This window comes from Taeniopygia guttata, chromosome 2, assembly GCF_048771995.1.
Source record: "Taeniopygia guttata chromosome 2, bTaeGut7.mat, whole genome shotgun sequence".
Taxonomy (NCBI): Eukaryota; Metazoa; Chordata; class Aves; order Passeriformes; family Estrildidae; genus Taeniopygia; species Taeniopygia guttata.
In genome coordinates this window covers 102,386,318-102,410,602 of record NC_133026.1, presented here as the reverse complement: position 1 = coordinate 102,410,602, position 24,285 = coordinate 102,386,318, and the positions used below count along the sequence as shown (strand labels likewise).

At 41.6% G+C, this 24,285-nt stretch overlaps 1 protein-coding gene across 1 annotated transcript; it reads right to left on the bottom strand.

Moving 5' to 3' along the window:
• Nucleotides 1-13,220: 13,220 nt before the first annotated feature.
• Nucleotides 13,221-17,764, bottom strand: TMEM200C (transmembrane protein 200C). Its single transcript, XM_012571971.5, has 2 exons — nucleotides 17,626-17,764; nucleotides 13,221-15,589 (listed from the first exon to the last, which is right to left on the bottom strand). Exon 2 carries the CDS (start codon nucleotides 15,545-15,547, stop codon nucleotides 13,916-13,918), a length of 1,632 nt encoding a protein of 543 aa, XP_012427425.2. The 5' UTR covers nucleotides 15,548-15,589; nucleotides 17,626-17,764; the 3' UTR covers nucleotides 13,221-13,915.
• Between the last annotated feature and the right edge of the window lie 6,521 nt (nucleotides 17,765-24,285).

The following is a 24,285-nucleotide window of genomic DNA, read 5'->3' as shown; positions in this document are numbered from 1 at the left end:
AGCATCTCTATATCAAGGCATTCTGGATGATTTCTGGTTTTGTTCAGGAAATCTTGCTTCAAATATACACTGAGGACACAATGTTTCTTAGGTGGTTTTTTTTTGGTTTTTTTTGTTGTTTTTTTTTTTCCCTAATTCAGAGAAGGATTAGCAGCATCATTCATTGTAAGAACTGAAGTGGATTCAATGGCCTAGGACCAAATACACTTCACAACATGCTGTGTTTCTTCTTATTGAAAATGTTAATTATCTTTTTATAGACAGATGGCACTGGAGTGTAGCAAATGCATGGTGAACCTGCACTTGTAAACATTTGGGGGTTTAGTGTGTGCAGGCTCCAATTAAGTTTAATTCTGTTTTAGGGTTATAATGATAGTAGGGTAATTAATTGCAGTTATCTTGGGAGTAGAATAACTTGTTTTGGGACATTAAGTAAAAAAAAAAATAAATACTTGCGTTGTATCATTGTGATTAATCTTGACAATTCAGAAGAGTGCTTGAAACCAAATATCTACCAAATTCATCTGTTTAGTCTCTAATAACAACCAAGCCAAAATAAGCTTCTGTAATTCTGTTCAAATAATAACGTATTTTCAGCTTTGTGGTGGAGAACATAAAAGCAGTAATAAATAAGCCTTACATTTTGTTGGTGTTTTGCTTTAGCCAAGAGTTTTTCTTCCCTGGTATTTTTTAATTCAAATTAATTGAAATATATTTGATTATTAGACACTTATGATGTAAAACAAGATGGAGAGAATTTCTGAAAAGAAAATCTTTATATTGCTGAAGAAGATTAATATTTATGACTATTGTATGGAAATTACACTGTGAAATTCAGATCCAGAAGGCAGTTAGATTCACTCTTTATGATCCCTGCATTTGCTGCTCTTTTCCTATGATTTTTTTTTCTCTTTATGGTCTCTAACTTGCCTGTTTTTTTCTCTTTGAGTAAATTTCTTTATAAGCACTAGTATTTAATGTAGAAATGCAATCTACTACTATATTGTAATTGAATATAGTTTAATGTAACTTGAGGTATTGAAATAATGGTACAACATTGGGGCTGGAGAGAACTTGCAATAAATATTACCCACTGTGACTTTTTGTGTAAGTATTCAATGAGGAATTGCAGTGCAATGAGAAGTACTTTCCAAGCAAGTTGGGAGGAGGGTCCCTGTGTCTCATCTGCTTTTAACTGGATGTTTTTAAACTAGTTATTCTAATAAATAGGGTGCCAAAGCCAATGGAAATAGTATTCTGTAAATACCTCATCATGAATGCCATGGTCTCTGTTAGGCTCTAAACATCAGATGGGCCAGTTTTTTACCTGGATGTTACTTATTTTGCAGGTCAGACACAACTAAACAAGAGCTGTATGTCTCTGTATTAAAGCAAATGGAAATTATGGTGGTTAGTTCAGCTGGCTTTCCCCTTCCATAGTCTTGTACTTTGTACATATGCAGAAGAAAGCAGAGACACCTCCTTTACCTACATTTCATGTCAGGAAGGTGCCAGCCTCTTCACCTGGCACTGCAGAGCCAGTGGAAAGGTGATAGCTTCAGGCAGGAGCCCTACAATCATCCTGCCTCATCCTTTAACTAGGAGCAGGAAGTTTTAGGGGAGTGAGTAGTAAACTGAACTTATTGAAGCATTTTATTTTCAATTGCTTTTTTCTGCTGTTGTTACCCACAGTTTCTATGGTGTAATGTATTACCAAGGCAGAAGTCCTACACTGTTTCCTTGCACGCAGGTAGAAGGAATAATCTCTCAATTTAAAACTTTTAGCAGCACTTGCTGTTGTTCCTCATAAATGCTTATGGAGAAAATAAACACCAACAACAAAAAAGCAAAAAGACCGTTTCCCAAGTCTTCTACATGGCAAAAAACTTGATGAGTTTTGCACAGGCCCACACTCCTTACAATGTCACCATGACCCCTAGCTGCAAAGCTGCAGGCTTAACCAGGTTTAACCAGGAGATCAGAGAAAACTATGGATTTTTCTCTCTTGGGAAAACATCCATTCTTGTCTTGTCATATTGTCTTGGAACTAAAAGTAGTTTATTGGAATGAAAGACAAGTTTGATAAGTATTCCTGTTGAAAAAAACATGTCTTGGGGAATATTTAAATGTTAGTAAGTACTTTCTTTGCGGAAGTGGCTATTCAGAGCTAGAACCAGAAGGACATATCTGGGGTTCCATAAATCCTAAGCAAGTAAATGTAGCTGTATTCTACAATTTTATTCTCAAAGCCATATTTTTCAAATATGAATTTTCAAATATGAAAAAAAATTTTCAAAATATTGAATGCCCACCCAGAGCTTTTTTTCCATTGTGACTCTTGATTTTCTAATAAGAAAGGTGCTTAAGATCAGCTGAAAACAAAAAAAATTATTTAAAGCTATTTTATCCAAGTTGCAAGATATGGGGTGTCAGTGCTTAGATCAGAGGTAGAAAAACAGATCCTGTTTTTAAACTGGCCATGGCATTTAGATAATTCTGTCTTTGAAATGAAAAATAAAAACCCGGTAAACTGCTGTCTGGCTGCTTGCTGCCCTTTGAACCTTCAGTTTCTTATTGTAAAAAAGAGAGATGAGCACCTGTATGAGATAGTTTATATGCCTCTTTGCCAGAAATCCAATGTTTATTATCTGCTGATGGGTGCCTGCTTCAGCTTTCATGCTGTTGAGTAAGAAGAAAAATAATACCGAATAAGCATTAAATACTGACAAATATGTTGGAGAGAGGTGATCACTCTGAGCTTCTAATACATTTGTAAAGTTTATGGGATGTTAGACTTGTCTTTTTCTGAGACAAAGAATCTGCTCAACTGTTGTCAATAGTGGACTGGAGTCAAAGATCTGTTAAAGGTTTTTTTTTATAAATTCCCTACGGGTAGAGGGCTAAGCTTAGGATGCTCTGTGGTTCATAGCTGTTTTTCAGAATTAAGTTGACTTGAGGTTAAATCCTGCTCAGACTGAAGTGGAGGCAGAGCCATCAGTGACACTGGAATATTATCTAATGCTGCTGAGACCAGATCAAATCCCCAATTTTCTGCATGATAAAGGCTGTCATTGAGAGTTGCTGGGAATTCTGTCTGCTGAAATAAATTTAATGGAGAAATGCAGAAATTATTCTGCCTGATCAGATATTTTTTAAGGCTTTGCCTCCAAATGCAGTATCCTGATGTGAGCACACTGCTTCAAAGAATAATTAATTCTCTTATCTGTATAACATCTATGGACCTGATTCTTAAATCTTATCCCAGAGGGATGCTGTCTCCTTGTGTTAGGTGACCTGTGGGAAATCCAGCCTGAACAGAGACCTTGGCCAGACAAGAAGGTGACTGAGATGGATATGGAAGACTTGACAGCTCTGCTGACAGAAAGAGTTTATTTCTCACCTTTAACTTTGTGAAAAATACCTTTTTGGTCTTAGCTTACTTTCCTTAAACCCACTAACTAGCCTCTGAGGCTGATGCTTAAATTATTCTCTATACTAATTTCACACATAAAGCACACATAAATTATTGTTTCCAGAAATAATCAAATTATATTGAAACAAATAAAACATAATTGAAATAAAATTATATTGAAGCAATATAATTTCAGCCTGGATAATTGAAATAATTTAGGTACTGTTATGAAACCCTTTACAAAATGAATGATACATACATTATGATGTTAATATATTATCAGTCAAAACCCAAATGAATCCTGAGTTTTGCTTAAAGTTGCTGGCACAAGAAAAACTTTAAATGTGTAAGAAGTGATCTAAACATCAAATTTCAGGAACTTAAGCTTTGAGGAAAAAAAAATATTAACCTGGAAAGAGATGGACACCCTTGTGGCAGTATTTGTTTAACTTTTATTTCCTTCTGCATGTTTTGCTATCCACTGAGGGCAAGAGCCAGGTATCTATTCCTTGGCATATCTGCACACCTTATCTCTTGACTGCACCACCCCACTCCTGTGCTGTTACCCATCTTAGCAGCTGCAGGATTTACAGTGACACTGTTCTGGTTTTTCAAAGCAGAAAAGCAGAACCTTTGATTAACTGATCAGTATTTGTGTGCCTAGAAAGCAAGCAGTAACGCAAGTGAAAGTGATCCATAAAATCAGGTCTGCCTCACCCTTTTTTAGCCAGTAGAAGTACTTACACATTTAAATCTGCCTCCCAAAAACTTAAAGTACACTTCCTTTTCCCATTGTCGGGAGCATGGTTTTGTAGAATTTGATAAAATGATTCACTCCCCCATCACTAGACCACCTTTTAGCACTGGTTTTCCTGTGACTGTTTATTTTCTATGCTACTCTTAGTTTACTCTTCTTCCTATCCAGTTAGGCATGGTCTTCCATGATGCTTCTGTACTTGACTGCACTTCCCAGCTGGAACATTTTGTTCAGCCTATGGGTGCAGAGCAGGATGCCCAATGTCTCCCCTTTGAGCTGGTAAGGGCTCTAGGCTAGCTCGCTTTGGCAGCTGTTAGTCTGCTGCTTGTGGGTCCCTTTTGTTCTGGTTTGCGAGAGCCCCTGTTGCCATGGGGCACTGAGCTATCCTGAAGTCTCTGAGCTGCTGCAATCCTACTTGGAATAACTGAGGAATTGTACTGCTGATTTACCGTAAATAGAAAATGGGGCCAGCACAAAATGGGATTGCAGTAAGTGTATGTCAGGGTCTCACAGAGCAGCACTTACACTTTCTCTTGCAGATGCTGGTTGTTTAAGATCAGACAGAAAGGGCACAAGTTCTCCCTGTAGTCTCCACTTTACTCAGATGACTCAGAGAAGCAGCAGCAAATTGCAGGATTTAGTGTCAGGGGCTGTCCTGTGTCAGGCTGGCTCCAGCCTTGGACATGCAAGCGTATCAGCCATCACTTGTCCGTGCCCTATCCCTGAACGTGTCTAGTGCCAAGGTGGGTGGGGCCCTGAGCAACCTGGTCTAGCGGAAGGTGTCCCTGCCCATGGCAAAGGGTTGAATCTGGATGTTCTTGAAAGTCCCTTCCTTAAATCATTTAACCCCTTAACTCAAAATATTATATTCTTATGAAATGGTTCTTCCATGCTCCTCTTCCTGAGGGTGCTGGGCACCTTTGCATGGTGAGCTGCCATGCTAAGGGTGCTGCTGTCACCACTGTCCCTGCTCCTCACTCACTAAGGGAGCATCTCTGTGCTGCAGCCTGCACTTGTAGGAAATGCTCCACCAGTCCCTGGAGGGAGAACATCCACTGCAGACACACTAGTCACAGTGGTGTGGGGCCTGGAAATAGCAAGTTGCCACCAAGGATGTCCTTCCTGGCAATAACCCCTGCCTTAAGCTGGGCCCTTTCCCATGTGTTTGACTTGTGATGCGGTACTGATGGGAAGAATTCCTCTCTCCTTTTGAGCAGCTTTCATGGGCTGCAGGTGAGCTCCTTGGCATTGCCTTCAGTTATTACTTGGGTTTTCTTCTTTTTTCTCCCTTTTAAAATTTTTTTGGCAACTTGTAGCAGGTTCAATATAGCCTCCCATTTCAAGCAGCTCTGATTACCAGGTCTACGATTTTAAATCCTGCTGCACTGAAATCAGCCATTTACTCATTGCCATCCCCATCTACAACACCTGTTTTACTCTGAGTGCATATGTTACCCCATGTGTTGCACCAGAACTTCAGGTTTTAGCATTTGGCTGCTCTTTGGGCTATGTAGAAGTAATATCGTTTCAATGAGCATAACCATGCTGATTTATTTACATCATGTTGCTGCAGTTGATGCAGATTCAAGCATGTGTAACAATTGCTTACACTCTCTACCATAACAGAATTATTCAATTAAACAAAAACTGATTAAGTTTTAGCCCTTGACAGAGAAACAGAACAATTCTCAGGACTCTTCTTCATAGAATGAGACTTGCTAATGCTTCTGTATTTTAAGACCATAAAACCAATGCATTACTTACTATTTCAAAGTCATGAAAATTACACACTTCCTAGGCTGATAAAACACAGATTTTTCAAGAGAAGGCTCCATACTGGATATTTCTTCCATTTACTATGTGTTATACAAATAGTCTATCATCTCATGTGGTTGGAAGGAAAACAAAAGAGTCTAAGCAATCCAGCATCATAGTATGGAATGTTTATCAACATGTGTTTTAAGTGAATATATTGCTCACTTTGAACCTTCTGCTAACAAAAAACTTCTCCATCCCCCACATTGCCGCATGTATTCTGTTTTTATGTTAAAACAAAAAAAAGAAATGTCTTGTGAACGTCTAAAGATATTTAGGGAAGAATTTTTATTTTCCCTGCACTCTATAAGCATTCCAACTGCTCGAAGGAAACCACAACTCATTTTAAAATAATTTGAATAACTTATGCTTTAATTTTCTAATGTTTTGACATCTTGAATTTACAGAAATATCTTGGAATATATGAACTTATGGTGTGAAAATTTTATTTCTAACAAGAAACTGAATTTTAGGATGGCAATTCTAAATAAAGGATCTGCTGTCGATCCAAACCTGATTTGTGTCTCCCACCATTTCCTCAGACTGGGATTAAACAAAACACTTGTGTTCATTTTATCAATTTTACTGAAACACATATGTCTATTATTTTTATAGTGGCAGAGTTACCTGAGTATATCTGCGTAAATTGCAAGTGAGATTTATCTAGACATCTAAACTAAGCCAAGACATTCTGCAGAACATTTTGTGAGGTACTTAGTTGCTGGCAGGTGTTGAACCATGACAGATATATACATAATCTCTTTGCCAGAAAACATTGCTGTTGAGGTATCTCTTGCCTATGTGAGAATACAACCTTTTGGTGACTCATTAGGCAGCCTAAAATGTTTATTTTAGTAGAGGACTGCATTTTCATTTGCCAGTGAAATGCAGAGAGCTCTTATGGAGGGTGTCATGAGTGAAAACAGAGGCAGCCATAGGTGGAAGCAGCCAAGAGCTACTCACCGGTCCTGGTAGAATGGCAACATTTTGTGGTTGCTCTTTTTGCTCACATTTGACAACCCAAAACTGCAAGGACAAGTACAATAGAAACTCAGTGACTTATTTTTTTGCTTGCCATCTTCAATAGTGTCTTCTTGGTGGCATCAGAGGTGATGCAACCTGCACTTTTGTTCTCTTCTTTTCCTCTTTAGGTAACTCCTGGGGCTCGTTATGTGCTGTGCTGGCAGCTGATGTACAATCAGGCTATGGCTAAAAGCTGCTGACCTTCCATAGCTCATCATGTAGCCCTTTTCTCCCTTCCCAGATGGTCAGTGACACACGTGTAGCAGCCAAATGGCTACTGAGACACAACACTGCTGCAGCATTAGAAGCTCACTGATCCCAGAACCACGCTACAGCTTCTGTTCAGGCTTTCCTCTCCCTGTGCCAGAGGGGAGACAGTATATCCCTGCAGAAAACATTACTAGGAAGACATCCTCACCTTTCCTTTGTATATTGGTTCCCAAGCAGTGTTCTAAAGAGTGCAAGTGCTTTATTAAAGTGACTGCACCAACTCTGGCTTAATGGCCTAAAAGAAACAACTTCCTTCCAAAGCTTGCTTGTGGTAAGAGATGATGAGAGATGCAGCCTCAGAGCTATCTTCACTTCAATGCTGCTACTCCAGACACTGTACACATTGCAAAGACAGACACAAGGACAGGAACTGTTCTGCTTGCATTTTCAAGCCTTGAGGTAGCCTGTAGTGTGAATTGCATTAGCAGTGCCAGCAGATAATTTAGTTTCCAAAACCCAAGGAGCTGCTACTATCATCATCTTATGCTGTGTTACCACAATAAGATAATAAGCAGTGCCAGACTTTTCCTGTTCTCATTTTAAGTTTCTCATTTGAAATAGAATGTTATTGGCTGTCTGGTGTCACTTGTGTCCTTAAATATACTGCAGGGAGGTCTTGCTAAGTTTGTGTAATATGGGATGTGATGAGTATGAAAGACCGTGAACTAAATTAGCACCTCAATGCCTCACATAAAGAAAGAGGCTCTGTTAAGCTGAAGGATGGATCTCCTGCTGGAGGACAAGTGTTCAAGGCTCTGTTCCACAGCAGGCTACTTGCATGGTTTGGAAACATCACTCAGAGGAAGATACTTGTATGCTGTCATCATTGCATTCTGGTACCTATATTCTTCTCCATATAAAGAAAATAAAAATCTGGTGTTTGCACACTTTGTCTGTGGCTGTATCTCTGTCTTGTTTTCGCAGAGGAAGATAGTCGTGCTCTGTACCCAAGGCATGAGAGAGAGAAGTACATGAAAAGGTCATCTGATACTAATTTAATGGGAACTCTATAAGCATTTTAAATAATAGTTTCTATTAGGCTCTGAGACTAAAGTTCTTTTCTTTAAAATGAATTTTGGCTGTAAAGTCAGTGAATTAAAAACCTGCTGTACTCTTTAGAGAGACCTAAAGTATACTCCAGGAATGAGGGAGGAAGGGTAGTCTATGGTGTTGCAAAAGTATCATATTATCCCATTAGGTATTTGTCCTCATGGAGCTGACTCTGATGACTTTTACAAGCCTTTGCAGGCAGCTTTTTGTGAGATGCTGCCACAGGTTTCTGTGCTGCTCCAAGGTGTGAAGGGAGCTGCACTGCACACTATACCAAACCACCATACTGCAAAGTCTTTAGCAGCTCCAAGTCCTGCCAGAACTGACAGTCATGTTCTGAATTCCTGCTCCTTTAGAGACTGATTTAGCTGTTGGCAACAAAATGGGAGCTGTATGGTATCATCTCAGCCTGCTCTCAAGCAGGTCAGGCAGGATCATGCCAAATCTTATGAGTGATGAACAAAATGCAGTCTGAGGCCGTATGATGGTATTAAATCATCTGATGTGATGGTAAAACTTGATTGCTGAATGTTCCCTTTTTACTTGCCATTCTTTACTTCAGCTAGGAAGATTAGCATGGAACAGGCCGCTTATTTAAAATCAAACCATCTCTACCCATTATTATCTTCCAGTCTGAGACTATCAGCTATGTGTCCTCAGTAGAACCAAACTTGTCATATACTCAGGTAACTCCATTACCTAAAAATAATAGAACTGTGTTTTAGCAAAACTGATAAATAAAGTGAACACAAGTGTTTTTGTAATCCCAGTCTGGAGAAATGGTGGGAGACAAAAAAGGAAAAAAGAAAAAAATATAAGTCTCAGAAATCATAGACTGAAACTTCTTTGTGCAGAGGAGGGTAAAGGAAACCTCACAGACTGAGTTATTAAGAGTGATTTTTGACATTTGTTTCGTTTGCATCTCTTTTCATACTCTCCCCCGATAAGTTTCCTATCTTATTGCAAGGTCATTTTAAAAGAATAACAATGGTTATTCTTTTTAAAAGTAGTATTTTGGCTTCACTACTTCTATCTAACTAAAATGTAGATAAAAGACTAATTAGTTGAGAAACACATGCCATGTGTTTTCTCTATTTCCTGAATTATCCTGAAATCTAATCAGATCCTTTATAGCAGCATAGTTCCTCCTCCAAACTTCAATGCTATTTTACCTGATTGTGTGAGCTTTTGTCAGATCTCCAGGGTTTCCCTCTAACTCCACGTTTAGAGTGAAATCTGAATGGTAGAAAATAATTTCTAGTGTGCTCACTTAGACTTTTCTGTTTTGGAGCTTCTGGAAATGTTATATAGAGATTCTGGCTTCTAAAATGAAACAAGAATGGTGTATTCTTCCATGAAAGACTTATTTCCTATTGCTGTAATAACCTGTTTATCCTCTTAGACTGTGCCTGCTCATGCTGTGCATCTTGTTTGCTCTTTGTAAACCCAAACTTAAGAGCAGTAAATGAGTGACCTGGCTAAAGCATTACATTGCTGCTACTGGCAGTCTTGGAGTGGTGATAAAGAAGTATTTTGTTCCCTAGAATTAAAAAGTGTCCCCCCAAATCAATGCTTTTATTCACTACTAAGGTTTTAATAGTCAGCTAGGAGTAAGCATTGTATTTTGTGGAGGTTTTTTTATACAAAGAAAATCTGTTAAGCATTACCAAAGGTTGTTCTTCCAACTGAATCCAATAAGATTTATCATTCTGTCATCTCCTTTACTTGTAATAAAAACTGTTGTTTAATTGAAGTCATATTGCTACTTCTGTGTAAACTGTTTTGGCTGTTATGAAAATTGCCACAATCCATAAGATCTGTATTTCAGACTGCAGACCCAAAACTATGTCAACAGTTACCTAATTCAATGTTTCTAAGTGCTCTATTGCTCAGTGTTGGACACCATCAGTCCTTGAAAAGGTTCTTAAAAATGTATCTAAACAATAAAGGTTAATAAATCTGGGATGCAGTTTTTTGCAGATCAGCTGATATGTCAACAGTTTGGGACTTCAGTAAATCAGTCCAGCCAAGCAAGCCAGGTTAATGCAAGGATTCTAAATACTTTGCTAGCCAGTGAAAACTGAGCCAGAACTGGGTTACAGTATGATCATGTCAGCAGCTTCTCCAGAGTCCTGAGGATTTTGTAACAAACAGCAGCATGACTGAAGTACAATTAGGGCATTTCTCTGTCCTCAGACTGGTCTAAACAGCATCTACACTTTTAATGAGCATACAAAGCCTTCCTTCTAGGTATGGGGGTATTCTGAGGGTTGAGGCAAAAATTAACTTTTTTTTGGAAATTTTTTATAAATACCATAGCACTTCTATGCTGAAAAACCCAAACCAAACCACAGCACACCTTTTTAAACCAAAAACTGAATTTTCCATAGTAAAAATGTATGGCTAAGTATGCTATCTGAACATATCTTCAGGGATATCCATTCTCAAATACAGGGACTAATCATGCTTTCTCAATAAACATTAACAATTTTTCTAAATTAGTTAATTTTAATTAATTAAATACTTCTTAATAAACATGTGTGACAGCCTATCTCTTCCTGCAACATGCAGGAAGCTGTGTATTGGCAAGTAGAGGCAGTTCCTGGTGCTTGTCAAGGACTGTGGAGGAAGCACTAGGTGGCAGGACACCAGAGAGGAAGGCTAGAAGGAAGAGACTGGACTGGAGGAAAATACACAAACATCCTGTGACAGGATGTGCAAATGATGGCCAAGAGGCAGCTGGCAGTCCTGAGAAGCAGTCAGGGCCAGCTCAGAGGTACTCAAGAGCAAGTCAAAGCACAAACCCCATCATCCCCATCACCTGTGGGTCACACCAGGAAAGGCTCAGCTCTTTACCAGCTGCTCGTGCTAACATCAGTCACAGACGGTGCACGGGGTTGAATCTCTCAGTCGTTGTCCAGCACTGGGGTATTGGACTACCTTGCCCAGCTTGATTTGAAACAAAGCTTTCTGACTCCAACCCCATCCCTGCACAAATTGCTCAATAGTTTTAAGTAATAAATCTGCAAAAACAATGAGTTGCAAAGACAGAGAGGCAGCTTTTTCTGCTTAGTAATTTATATGCTAGAAAATCACTTCTTGCTGCTGTTATTAAAAAATCCAGCTCAACTGATGAAAGTTCATGTTTCACATCTTTTTTGACAACAGAGGAACAAGCTGTAATTTTACTTATTAAACACAAACTGGTATAATTTTGTCATTCAAAAGACTTTGCAGTAAATTAATCATCAGAATAATTACTGGCCTGCTTTGATTTAAATCAATCTAAGGAGTAACCAAAGGCTTGTTAAAGCTGAATTTTTTTTTTTGTTGTGGTTTCTTTTTTTTTTTTTTTTTTTTTTTTTTTCAGAGCACACTTCAGATGACAGAAGAAATATTTACGAAGAATATTTTAAAAAGCATGTTTACCCCTCTTGGAATAAAACAACAAACTCCTATTACATCTTCATGAGGATTCCATGCCTCGGTAAGCAGCACACAACTTGCCTTTTCCCTTCACCTCCATGGAAGGTTTTAGTGTGAAAAATAACAAACAGGATGTCTTCATCTCCGTCAATAACTCTGCTCACATGTATCTCATAAATCTTGCTGGAAGTCACAGGAGAAGGAGCAGAAGCACATGCCCATGGAGAACTGAAAGGAAAGATCCAGCATATGCCAGCACCAGCTGAGCCACCTGCTCACCACTTCCTGTGGTGCCTAATCCAACCCCATGCCAATCCAGGCAGTTTTAATATGGACTTTTGCCAGCTGTGTGCTAGCAGTTCAACAGCAAAAATCACCACACTGATATTCATACTGTCAGTGCACTGGTTACCACTGACAGGAGGAAAGATACTGACACCTGGATGTCTCTCTTGCTCAAGAGAACAAGCACAAGCACCTTCTGCTTCTCCAGTTTCAAGAATCTTATATGGCAAATTATTCTTTCTTTTCTTCTAAATTAATCTTATTTATTACAGAATTTTGCAGGCTTATTAAATGCAAATGTATTTAATGATAGTTATAGTCCATGTTGCAATGTACTGTAATGTAAGTAAATATGTAGCTAAGCACTTTAAAACATGGAATCACAAGAAAAATTTTAATTGCAACAAAGATCTCTGTCTGCCTACACATTGTGTTTGTTTAATGTTGATTTCTCTTCCCATAGTAGAGAAATGTCACATCCATATTTAAAATCAGAAGTATTGACAAAATCTACTGAGTTCATAAAGCTGTTTTGACAAAACACTAGTGGCTGCCATGTTGCAGCTACAAAAATGAAACAGCTCATCAATTTACCAAAACTCTGCCTACAGACAAGGTATTCTCCAGGCTCCAGGAAAGCTGATGCTTTTCTCATGCAGGAAGAAATCCTCATCATGCTGAACTCAGTGATAAAGTGCTGCTGACTTCAGCACAGCCAACTGCTACGAGATTGATAGGGTTATCATTATGCTTTAAAATTAAGCTTATGCACATGCATTCATGAATAGGAACCGCAACAGCAGAAAGGCTTAATGCAACAGTTATAAGGGAACTGCAAAATCCAGAAAGAAGATGATGCAGTTCAAGATTAATCACACAAAAACCCTAATCTGAATAGAAGATCAAATGTTTAAATTTTTTTTTCCCTTAGCATGTCAAAATGTCACATTTCTTAGGCTGGTCACAGAGTACTGTCAGAAATAGAGACAGAATCGGCTAGTTGAATTACAGTGTGGTTTCTCAAGAACTGAACCAGTATTTATTTGAAAATTACACATAAATTATCAATTACCTCCTTAAAAGTATAAAGCAAGCCTTTGGCTTCATAGCATTTCTATAATCTTTCACAGTATAAAACGAAACAGTTTGTGATGTCTGTAATTACTTACCAAAATAAAGAAATTTTTGGTAGGTTTTGTTTGTAAATATTTTATTAAAAAAATCTTTTAATGCTATTAGTCAATACATGTGTAATAATACTTTGAGAAAGTATCATGTAGTAATATGTATTTTGGATTCAGGAATGTAATGGTTTCAACTAAATCGTCAGAGCTCTGTTCTGCTCCAGTCTCTTCTAAACCATCATTTTTTCCCAGAATTTAAATAAACATTCTTTGTCAAGGTACTTCATCCTTAAGGCCTTGCAAACGTTTTAGTAATTGAACCAAAACAAAGAGAGAGCTCAGCTTTCTTTCTGAAGACCACATTGCTTTCGAGCTTACAAATGTGCCTGCAGCTTTCAAGCAGTTAGTGGCAAATCAGCAAGAAAGAAATCAGAGGAGAAGAAGGGGCACTTAAAAATCAAAACAGTAAAGTGCACAGCTATACCATCCAAAATTGTATTAATCTGATCCAAAGAACTTGCTGGACTGTAGATATTTAATACAATTTGGCTTGCATGAAACATACAATCACGAATAGACAGAAAGGATTTTCTTTTTTCTTCCTGAAGTCATCTACAGGATCTATGGAATTCAATTTTCAAGGGTAACGTAGTGCAGCTCTTTGGATATTGATTGGTTTCCTAGTCCACAAGGAGATGAAGAAGCGGGGAAGGTGTGGAGGGATGCAAGGTGTCCTCTTGCCGTCTGTTTTATTTAGGTGCCCGTACTCTCCAGTTCCCCATCCTCCAACCCTAATGCAGCATGTGACCTAGAAATCATAAAGAGTTTCTCTTTATTCGTGTACTGTCTTTGAGTTTGCTGGGATTGTTCCCCTGTTTGTTCTTTGCTGGTAGCCTTGAGGGGGTCTGTCTGTTCCTCCTCACAGTCCTGAATTTTACTGGCTGTGGTGTTGGCAACTGACTCCAAGGAGTTGCCTGCCTCCTCCAAGTGGCTGTAGCCCTTATTGCTGCTGGAAGGCTCAGACTGGGAGCTCTGGGAGTCTGTCCTGGTGATGGCAGGAGGAGCTGAAAGCGGCGATTCCCCCAGGTCTACAGATTTGGAGTAGCTAGGAGATGCCTTTACCAAGAGGCTGGATTCCAGGACCCTCCTGACAGCTGGTGACCGAGGTGGCTCAGGGGAAAGGGGACGCCTGGCATCAGGCAAGCAGCTGGTGCTCTGCCGCCTGAGAACCAGCTTGTGCCTCCTTGTCCCACAGCCTCCCTTGATGTGGCTGCTGCTGAGGTCGGTTAGGCTCAGTTCAAACTCCCCCCGCGGGATCTCCTGGGCTCCCCGCTCACCAGGTGGTCTCTGCCAGCCTCTCCCTCCACTGCTCGGCCCCAAGGGCAGGAGGGTGAAGGTGCTCAGTGAAGAGCCTACGATGGAGCTGGCTGTGCTGCACCGCCCACAGCTCCCGGGTGGGCTGCAGGGCGGGCTGGTGACAGGGCGGCCAGCAAGGGCAGCACGCTCCTGGCAGATGCTGTACACAGCCTCAGCCAGGCTGGGTGGCTGTGGTGGGCCGCAGAAGGAGGAACGCCGCGGTGAGGACACCAGATCCGGTGGGGAAAGGGAGACACCCAGTCCTGGTGGCCAGGAGCTCTTGGCCAGCATGGCTGCAGCACCCAGGCCTTCCCCACCAGGCTTTAGCTCCAGGCCCCGGGACTGCATGTAGTTGACAAAGCCATTGAGAGGGGCTGAAGCCGGGGTGCCTCCATCCTTGGCCCGCAGACTGTGGGCATCAATGACAGTGGAGTAGAGGTCACGCAGGTTGATGATCTTGGTCTTCTTGTCACGGTTTTCGTGCAACACCGCATTGGCGCAGATGAAGAGGAAGATGCCGATACCCATGATCAGAGGGCCCAGCACCTTCAGCTTGTCCGAATGCAAGTAGCTTGAGAAAAGACGAAAAAGGAAACCCACTGAGGCCTGGGGGGATGACGAAGTAGGGGTGGACCCACCGGTGGTAGCAGTGGTGGAGGTGTTGGCTCCAGGGGATGACTCCAGGTGGATCCCTGCTTGCACCCTTTCCTGGCTCTGGGAGCGGTTCATGAGGGTGCCACTCTGCGGTGCCGGGTGCCGGCCCTTGCCAAAGCTGCTTTCTCTGTACACCTGGCTGGGCTTTGGCCAGTAGCCCACCACAGCCAAGGCAATGCCCACCAGCAGTACCAGGATGCCACAGAGGGCAACAAACCCCGAGAAGGAGCACAGCTTGAGCTTGCCTTTCACCACCACCACATCATTCTTGCGCTTCTTTTTGGCCTTGCGTTTGCGTTTGGGGAGTTGGCTCTGGGGTTTCAGGGGGTCCTGTTTCCTGGCTGAGATCCTCAGGAGGCCTCCAGTGGCAATCATGGCTGGCTACCAGCGCACTGCCCCCCAAGGCCACTCCAGCTCCTGCAGTGAAAGGGAGAAGAGAAGAGAAGAGGATGAGAACCAAGGACAGACCTGCAGCACAAGAGATGTCTCTGCTTGCTTTTCCTCCTTCAAAGTCCTGGTAATTAAAACTCTGAACCAGTGGGATGGAGGTTGACACTAACAGGTAGACCTCCGTTGCCCACACAGCTCCTGTGTGTGAGAAAGAAACAGGCAGACCAACAGCATCAAAGCAGCCCACTATACGCCTTCCAAACAGCTAATTAATTATTTTATACTCCAGGTAAATGACAAACCTAGTAGTATCCACTAGAGTGAACAAAAAAAGATCTCATTCATTTCAGAAGGAATGCAAAGCACCAGAGCTCAGAGAACACCAAGCCCCAACTCCCTAATATGTTCTGTGGTTAGTGATGTCATGCAGGATTTGAGGAGATGGGAGAAATAAAAACAGGAAGGCACTATATTTGATCTATAGATACCACTTGTTTCATTACTTATACATTACTTGAGGGAGGGTTAAACATATTACTTGTCTTTCTTAAATGAGTGGGAAACTAATTACTGTGAAATGCACAAAGGAAACATTTAAACACTGGAAAGTGGTGCCTTGTGAAAGTTTTTTCCTAGCCATTTGCACTTGATCTGCAATATTAGAAATGCATCTCTCGCCTGCGGTCCAGAGGCATCCCTAGTTTGGGAACATGTGCGATGTTCCAGGTAACTGTTATGTAACACTGACAAAGTCAACCCCCTCCCTCCTGCCCTCAGAAAGGGGAGATGGCTGGCAGGTAAGAAATGGAAGGTCAAATCCCATTAGAGAAGTGAAACTCTATGAGTCACCTGGGGAAACCCTAACCAGTGCTTGCAGGAAAACTGGCAGAGGACTAAACTCTGAGCATTTGTGGCTTTTGTTTTACTGGACCATCAGAAATCATCTCTCTGTTCCTGTGATCTGAGCTAAACAACACAGTGTGTAGGAGCATTTCTGCACTGTGCAATTCTTTTTGCAACCTATCTCTTCAAGCTACCGAGAAGCAGGATCCCCCCCCTCTTTTCTCTTTCTGAGCATCCTATTATTTTTTCTTTGACGGGGCAAAAGATGACATCACTGAATATAATACGACTCACAAAGTTCAATTAATTGCACCGAAAGGCGATTAAGTAAGCACCTAAAAAAAATCCCCCTTGCTTCCCTTTGACTGTTCAGCCTTTAAATCTCATATCTTTTCTGTTCTAATGCCAGAATTGCCACATATGCAGTAATATTGTGTCCCATTTACTCTGTATTTTCTCCAGAAAAAAAAAAAAAAAAAAAAGAGATGGGTGCTGTCAGCAAGGACGTTGTTAAATTACTCTCCGTGGTACTGCACTCTCAAAACAAAGAGCAGAGATTTCGCTTTCCTATGGCTAAACTATTTATTAAAAACAGGGGAAAAAAAAAAGAGCGTATTTTGTTGATGCAAAAGTGTAATTTTCGGGGCATGCTTTGCTGTAATTGCCGATTCTTTGATCTCATTCTCTCCTGCCCTACTAGCCAGATGCCCGTCTCCTCTCCACGGTGATAACAGATGGTCATCAGCTCCGAAGAACGCTCCCTGTCCGGCATCGCCTGGCACTTAGTTTCGGCGATGGCGAGAGCAGCGCTCGGCAGGCGAAGGAGGGCACGGCCGGGCTGCCGGCCATCGCCTGGCCGCAGCGCCAGGAAACCAGCCGGACGGGAGCCGCGGGGGCTGGAGCTACATCCCGCACGAACGGACTGAGACCCCCCGAGCCACCCCCGGCAGCCGGACCCGCAGGCACCACGACCTCGCCCGGCAAAGCCCAAAGAGCGCTCTAACACTACTAAGAGAACCGGCTTAACTCCTTTCCCGGGCTCCGGCCGGCGGGACGCCCGGCACCAGCCCCTGGGGCGCCTCTGGCTCCGGCGGTCCGGCCGCGCCGCTCCCGCCGCCGCGGCACAGCGCTGAGCTCCGCCGGGGCCGCCCGGGCGCGCCGGTCGGGGGCCGCCGGCGGACGGAGCCCCCGCTCAGGACGGGGGTGCCGCGGTCACTTACCGAGGAGGGCCGGGGAGAAGTCCGGGCGGGAAGCGGGCGAGCCGCCGTGGGGAAGAAACTTTCCAGCCCGAGCGAGCATCCCCGCCCCGCCGCCGCTCACGGCCCCGGGCGGACGGGCGGCGGGGCTGGGCCGAGCGCCGGGCGCCCCCTCGGCCCCTCCGCGGCCGGCCGCCTCCTCAGGCAGCTCCGCGGGAGCGCTGCCCTCTCGCCACGCCGCATCCTCCCCGCCGCGGGGCCGCCCCCCGCAGCAGCGCCCGCCCTCCTGGCGGAGCCGCCGCCGCCTGTGCCGGTGCCGCCGCTGCGGGCGGAGCGCGGCTCCGCGGCTGCCGGCCGGACCCGGCGCCGTTGCCAAGCGACGGGAGCCATGACACAGGGAAATTGCGGCAGGGCGGCCGCCGCCCCCGCCACCTGCGCACCTGCGCCCGCCCGCCGCCGCCTCGCCCCGCACCACGGCGGCCCAGCCCGCTCAGGCTCCGCCCCGATCGCCGCGACACCCCCCGGGCTTCTTTCCACCACTCCCATCCTGAAGCCTCACCTTCAGTCGCCTCGCTTTTGGGGCTTTTTCTCCCCTAAGTTTGCCAGAATGCTTAGGGAGAAAGTCAAGAAGCAGGTGAAAAGATGAAGCAAGAGGTTGAAGAAGAAAGTGGCAACTGAGATCCATCAATGGTGTCAGCCTGAATCTCTCAGTTTCAGCAGAGAATGGGAAACAATATTCTCTTTTGAGCTACTTTCTGAAAAGTGATTAAATTGAAGCTATCACCTTAGTGAGACGTAATCTAACGTGTCCTGTCACACTGCTGCATTTACTCTTGGGAGGAGATTGTTGCTGATTGCTTTAGTCAAGTCATATTAGAGATTCACCACGATCTAGAAAAGCAAATCTCAGGCAGGTTTTTCAGTAAATACAGAAAACTCATCCTGTGGCTTGGGGCTTGCTCCTGAATGTACATAGGAGTGTTTGCTGGGGTGAATAGGCTGAAAACCTGGGGTCTTACACAGTAGCCTTAGAGTTCTCTTGAGGCTGGAGTTTTACCTAGCCTGAGCCAAACCAGCTTTCTTCTACCTCTTCATGACCTTTTGTGTGAAAGACTGTGGATAAACAGCCTGGCAGAAAGCAAAGGGCAATAATGAAAATATTTGTCAAATGATGTTTTTAAAAATAAGGGTTCTAACACAGACTGGGAAAACTGTTAGAGAGGTTATGCATATTCAATGAAATTTTATGTATTCCAGCCTCAACAATTCTGCAATTCTGTGGTCACCCAGACCATGCTATTTTGCATCTTTCACTCCAACCATCAGTGCCTGGTTTGAGACCAAACAAATCCTAATGCTGCACATATGCATTTTAATGTCATTTGCAGTTTGTCTCAGCAAAATCATTTGGGACACATTTTTTTAGTACATATATAACTTTTGGTTATGCAACAGGCTTGAAATTTAAGATTTATTATTTAAGAACTTCTTTTAAATATGTGCTTTGAACCCAAGACTTCTGACACTCAGTAATTTGCTTTGTGTTCAGTCGAGGCTATCAGAGGAAACCAAACATATCACATCTGTTTCCACTGGAGACCTGTATCACATCAATAATGCAGCATCACCAGATTCTTCGTGAAAGACTCCTGTGTAAGAGACAGAGGAAGAACAGGACTGATTTTTTAAAGGGCAAAGAACTATTTTCCCTATCTGAGTCATATTTTCTATTTCTGTCAAACTAAACCATTCTATTTAGCTATCTTCTTTATACAACAGCTCTTTTTTTGCCATATTTTCATTGCTAAAGTTTTGAGTGATTGGGCTATCATCACATTCACAGTTTTCAAATAACTCTTAGCAAAATGTGTTGTAGGTGAGGCCAAATCCTGGAAAACAAGAAATATGTTCTTGGATGAAGAGCTTCTGAAGGTGTTCCATGGCAGCTATCTATGTAATCTTAATTTGCTCTATGTGTTAAAAACCAGTTGTATGATGGCAGGCTGAATTTCGCACAGCAAACTACTTTGCCAAGTTATGTATCCCTACCTATTCTACAGATTCCTCTTGTTGGAAAAAAAAAAAAAAAAAAAAGCTTTTGGGGCTCTAATGAAGCATTTATTTTATTTTTAGGTCATATGGATTTTTGTGTTCCCAGAAGTGCAGTGGTTGCAAGAGGCAGCTTCCCTAATGGTCTGGTTTACTGGCTGCCCAAATGAATTTGTAACTCCGTGTTTGTATTGACTACTGAGCACTGCTGGCAGGCTCTGCTCCCGCCTCACTTGTATAACTTTCTACATGATGTTGTGCACTTATCATTAAACTGTGGGGAATGTAAATAATTATTAGGAATTACAAAGAGTGTATTTGAGCTGTGTTTTTTTAATCTTTTCCTCCTTTTCCCTTCTCATTTCTCAGTTTTCTTTCCTCCATTCTCCTTCTAGCTTTCCCATCTCCTTTTCTATTTCCTTTTCCTTTTCCTTTTCCTTTTCCTTTTCCTTTTCTATTTCCTTTTCCTTTTCCTTTTCCTTTTCCTTCTCCTTCTCCTTCTCCTTCTCCTTCTCCTTCTCCTTCTCCTTCTCCTTCTCCTTCTCCTTCTCCTTCTCCTTCTCCTTCTCCTTCTCCTTCTCCTTCTCCTTCTCCTTCTCCTTCTCCTTCTCCTTCTCCTTCTCCTCCTCCTCCTTCTCTTCCTTCTCCCTCTCCCTCTTCTCTCCCCTCCTCTCCCCTCCCCTCCTCTGCCCTCCCCTCCCCTCCTAAAATTTTAAAGCATACTCTTGGTTTGGTAAAGTGTTTTTACATAAGATGATAACCTTTATCTGATCCTTGTCAGGGGATGCTTTGGTACATCAGTACTGCCATCAGTTTTAGTATATCCGCTTGAATATGTTCCATCCCAGGCTGGCTGGGCACCCAGGAGATGTGTGGCCAAGTTAATATATCTCGGCCCTCAGCAGGCTCAAGATCCAAAAGCAATTCAAAAGACAACCTAAAGTACTTGGTGTACTTCTCAGAAATACTGTAGCATCTCTGGGTTCCAATCACAGACCTGCAGTTCCCAGTGTAGAGATCCAACAAAACTAAATCAGAGAGAAGGCCCTTGCTTTTTATAAGCACAATCTGAACAGCAGATACAAAGGATAAATACGGAAAGGATTTTGAGCTTAGTATAAAAATATAAGAGACATTTTGCATAGGTTTCAGGTTTTCCCCAGTAACTTTCCTTTACAATTTCTCAGGCACAGAGTAACAGAATGGTCATTGCTATCTTAAATTACATACACCCTGCTAGCAGAACAAGTTCCAGTCAAAACAGTAGCTCTAGCCTGAAAGTCCATTTTTAAGCTACAAATAATAGCTTATTTAACTATTTTTAATTAGCTAATTTATTACATTAATAAAAACAAGAGCTGAGATGCATTTTCTACATATGCTTCACGGTATATTATACTAAATGCCAAGATTTTCTGAGTCTTTATTGCTTAAATTGGAATTCATAGCTTCATCTTATTTAATAGCTGAGAAAGTTGTGAGACCATCACTCCAAGTCTGGCCACTGGTCTCAGAGGGGTGAGTGGCTGGTTTTTGTTTTATTTTTCCTAATCTTAGCCTCATATATTTGCTTGTTTCCTATGGCAGTAGAAATTCTGATTTGATTAATGGTGGAGACTCTAGTATAGTTAATGATGATTTGATAACAAATGCAGAGGAAAAGAGCAGCATTGAGAATGATCCATGAGAAAATATCCTCACTGAGGAAATATATGTTTTAATTCCTTACAAACCTACATCAAACACAGTGAATCTGCATTGTGTATTAGAGTCATCCACTTTATTTGACATTTGGTACAATCAAAGGCAACTTTGCTTTTCATTGTGTAGCAAGTCTGGGTCTAGATAATCCACTGAGAGTGAATGGCAATTTGCATGTCTGCTCTTCTTTCAAAATTAATTATAGCAGACATACACATTGCTGGGAACATTTGCCTGGGTAAAATAATACACAGCCATGAAATCTGGTGATTTAAAGGTAAGGGGAATGAATGTTTTCAGATGAACAAGCTTTTTCACAAAAAAAGGAAAAAAAATAATGAAATGAACTACTAGTTTATCTTACTCCAGTTCTTACTGTCATTCCTGATTAAAATACTTTTTTTTATTTTTGAGGCATTAATTACACTAACCACTTTATAAATATGTGTATTTTTAACTGACATCAGGTGAAACACTTGAAACTAGAGGAGACAGACTGTGAATTGCTCATGGGTCAATTGTGACATATTGCAGGAAGCCTGTGATGGTCACACCCGGAGGTTATGAACCATGCTCAGGGGCAGATGTCAGTCACTTTCTTTTAGATGTTCTGTGCTTGACTTCTCAGATGGTTTAAAAACTAGCAGGAGCTATTCAGCCATGTTATTTGCCTTCAGTTTTGATTTGCTGATACAAGACAACTGCAAGTAACTGCAAAAAATTGTGTATGTTATTTGTAGAAAAAGCCACATAGAAGCTAATCAGGAAAATTTCCCAAAAGATTTGCCTGGAAGGGAAAAGCAATGCAGTATTTCTCCCAAATAACTGAAATTACTTATTTTTTAAACTTATTTTTTTCAAGGTGTTCTCCTTCTGCTTCTCTTGCTGCTGTACGATGTAAGCTCTTTCAGATGGAGACAATCCCAAAGCTGCTTGACCCTAGCTCCAATGAGATATGTATGTACAGCTGTTTCATACTTAGAATCTTCTTATTTTTTGAACATTTTTCTTGTTTAATTGAAAATCCACAGCAAATTATGTGTGTATTTTGTAAGGCAAATTCATAAAATAGCTTATATTATCTTCTACCCTTCAAAGCAGTATTTGGAATCACTGGAAGAGCACTAGCCTATGAGAAATAACGCCAAAGCATACTGGACAGGGGATTGAAAATTTATTTTGTTATATACTGGATTAATAGTACACTACATGTATGCAAAAACACTTGTTTGTAGGAAGGGAACATTAGAATGAACCAATAACCTCTGGCTCCTCCTGTCATTTTTTCAGCTAGGACGACAAGTATTAGAGAGGTTTTTAGCTTTAGTAATTTAAAATTTTATCTGTTCAAAAACAAACTTGATACCAGCATTTTTGCAACTCTGTGCAAAGGTTTTTCAGCAAGGAGTAAGATGCTTCTGCTTGTTATCTGCATTGCCCATTGCAAGTCCCAAAATCAGAGAGTCCTGGAAATATGAAAACAGCTCAAAGAGGTAACCAGGGGGAAAGGTGAGCAGATTGCCTCCTCCACATGGGGACAGGACATCCATGAAGTAGAGTTAGTCCATCCAGTCCATGAGCTGGGTTAGTCAATCACAAGGAGCCACCATCACACAACTCCAACTATTTTACGGGTATTATACAATTTCAATTATCTCAATGTTTTCCCCTGTTTCCTGGGAATGCACCTGCTGCTTCCCAGCATTTCCTCAGACTGCTGGGAAGCAGGGCTGCCTTTTCATTATACAGAATACACAATGCCAATGTCAGTTGGGGAAATTCCTGACTAGTCTGGTGAGACACTGGAACAAAGCAAGCAATCATAACCACATTTAGAATTAATATTAAAATGATTTTCAGTAATCTGCATGAAAGCACAGTCTATCAGTCAGGAGAATGAAACACTGATTGCATCCTTTCTTTTGTAAGCAGAGTTTTCTTAGACCAGCACTCCCCACATACTTACATACTTGTGCAGTTTGGTAGGTGTTTTGCCCTACATTATTAAAGGATTAACTTAGCATTTAATAAATTGAAGCTATCACAGTAATTTTTTTTGTATGCTGTCAAGAGAGATTAACCCAAATTTTTGACCTGTTTTTTTGTTTTGTTGTTTCCCTTCCTCCATGACCTGCAGGCAGTCTTTTACTCTGCACTAGACTTCTCATCATCACTGTGGAGAGACAATAAGTTAACATGGAGTACTCACCCAATAGAAATAGTTGTTAGGGTCTATGTTTAGGGTCAGTTTGCCCCTTTAAGATTCATTGCTATCAGGATCAGGGTAATACAAGATCTGCTCATAACTCAAGGTCAAATTCAAGGTTTAATGGCACATGGAAACATGAAGAAACACAAAATAAAAATATTTAGGACTCTGTTGTAGGAATCCTTGTGTTGCAAGAAGAAGAGCCACATTGTTTCTGCCAGCTCTTCTGCAGCTTCTGTGTAGAAAAGGGTCTTTAGTGTAAAGTCAATAGCATTTCTTAGAGCACTTCTTAAAGGCAAAAGGTACTGTTACTGATCAGCACAGGTGTGAACAGCTGGGAGCGTTTTTTGTGTGTGATAGGAGCTAAACCCTTCCCAGGCTAAAAGCAGCACCTTTCAATTGTGCAGGCTAAAATAATGTTGCTGGTGCTGGTCTTTTCAATGCTCCCACTGGTGTAGGTTATGACCTAGTTAATGTATATATCTATATACCACAAAAGTAGAGTTCTTTGAGCTCCTCTATTCTCGACCCAAGGGCCTGGGTCAGCATGCTGATAGATCTTCTCTTCAGTTACACTTGTGGTTTGAATTTTTATAATTGTCAAAAGTAGCAAAGAATATTTTCATAAATAACACTGAACTTTGCCCTAAAGTTGTAGAATGGTGATTTAACAGTGATCAGTAGGTGTTAAGTCCTAAGAGTAGACAGGAAATAAAGCTCCTATT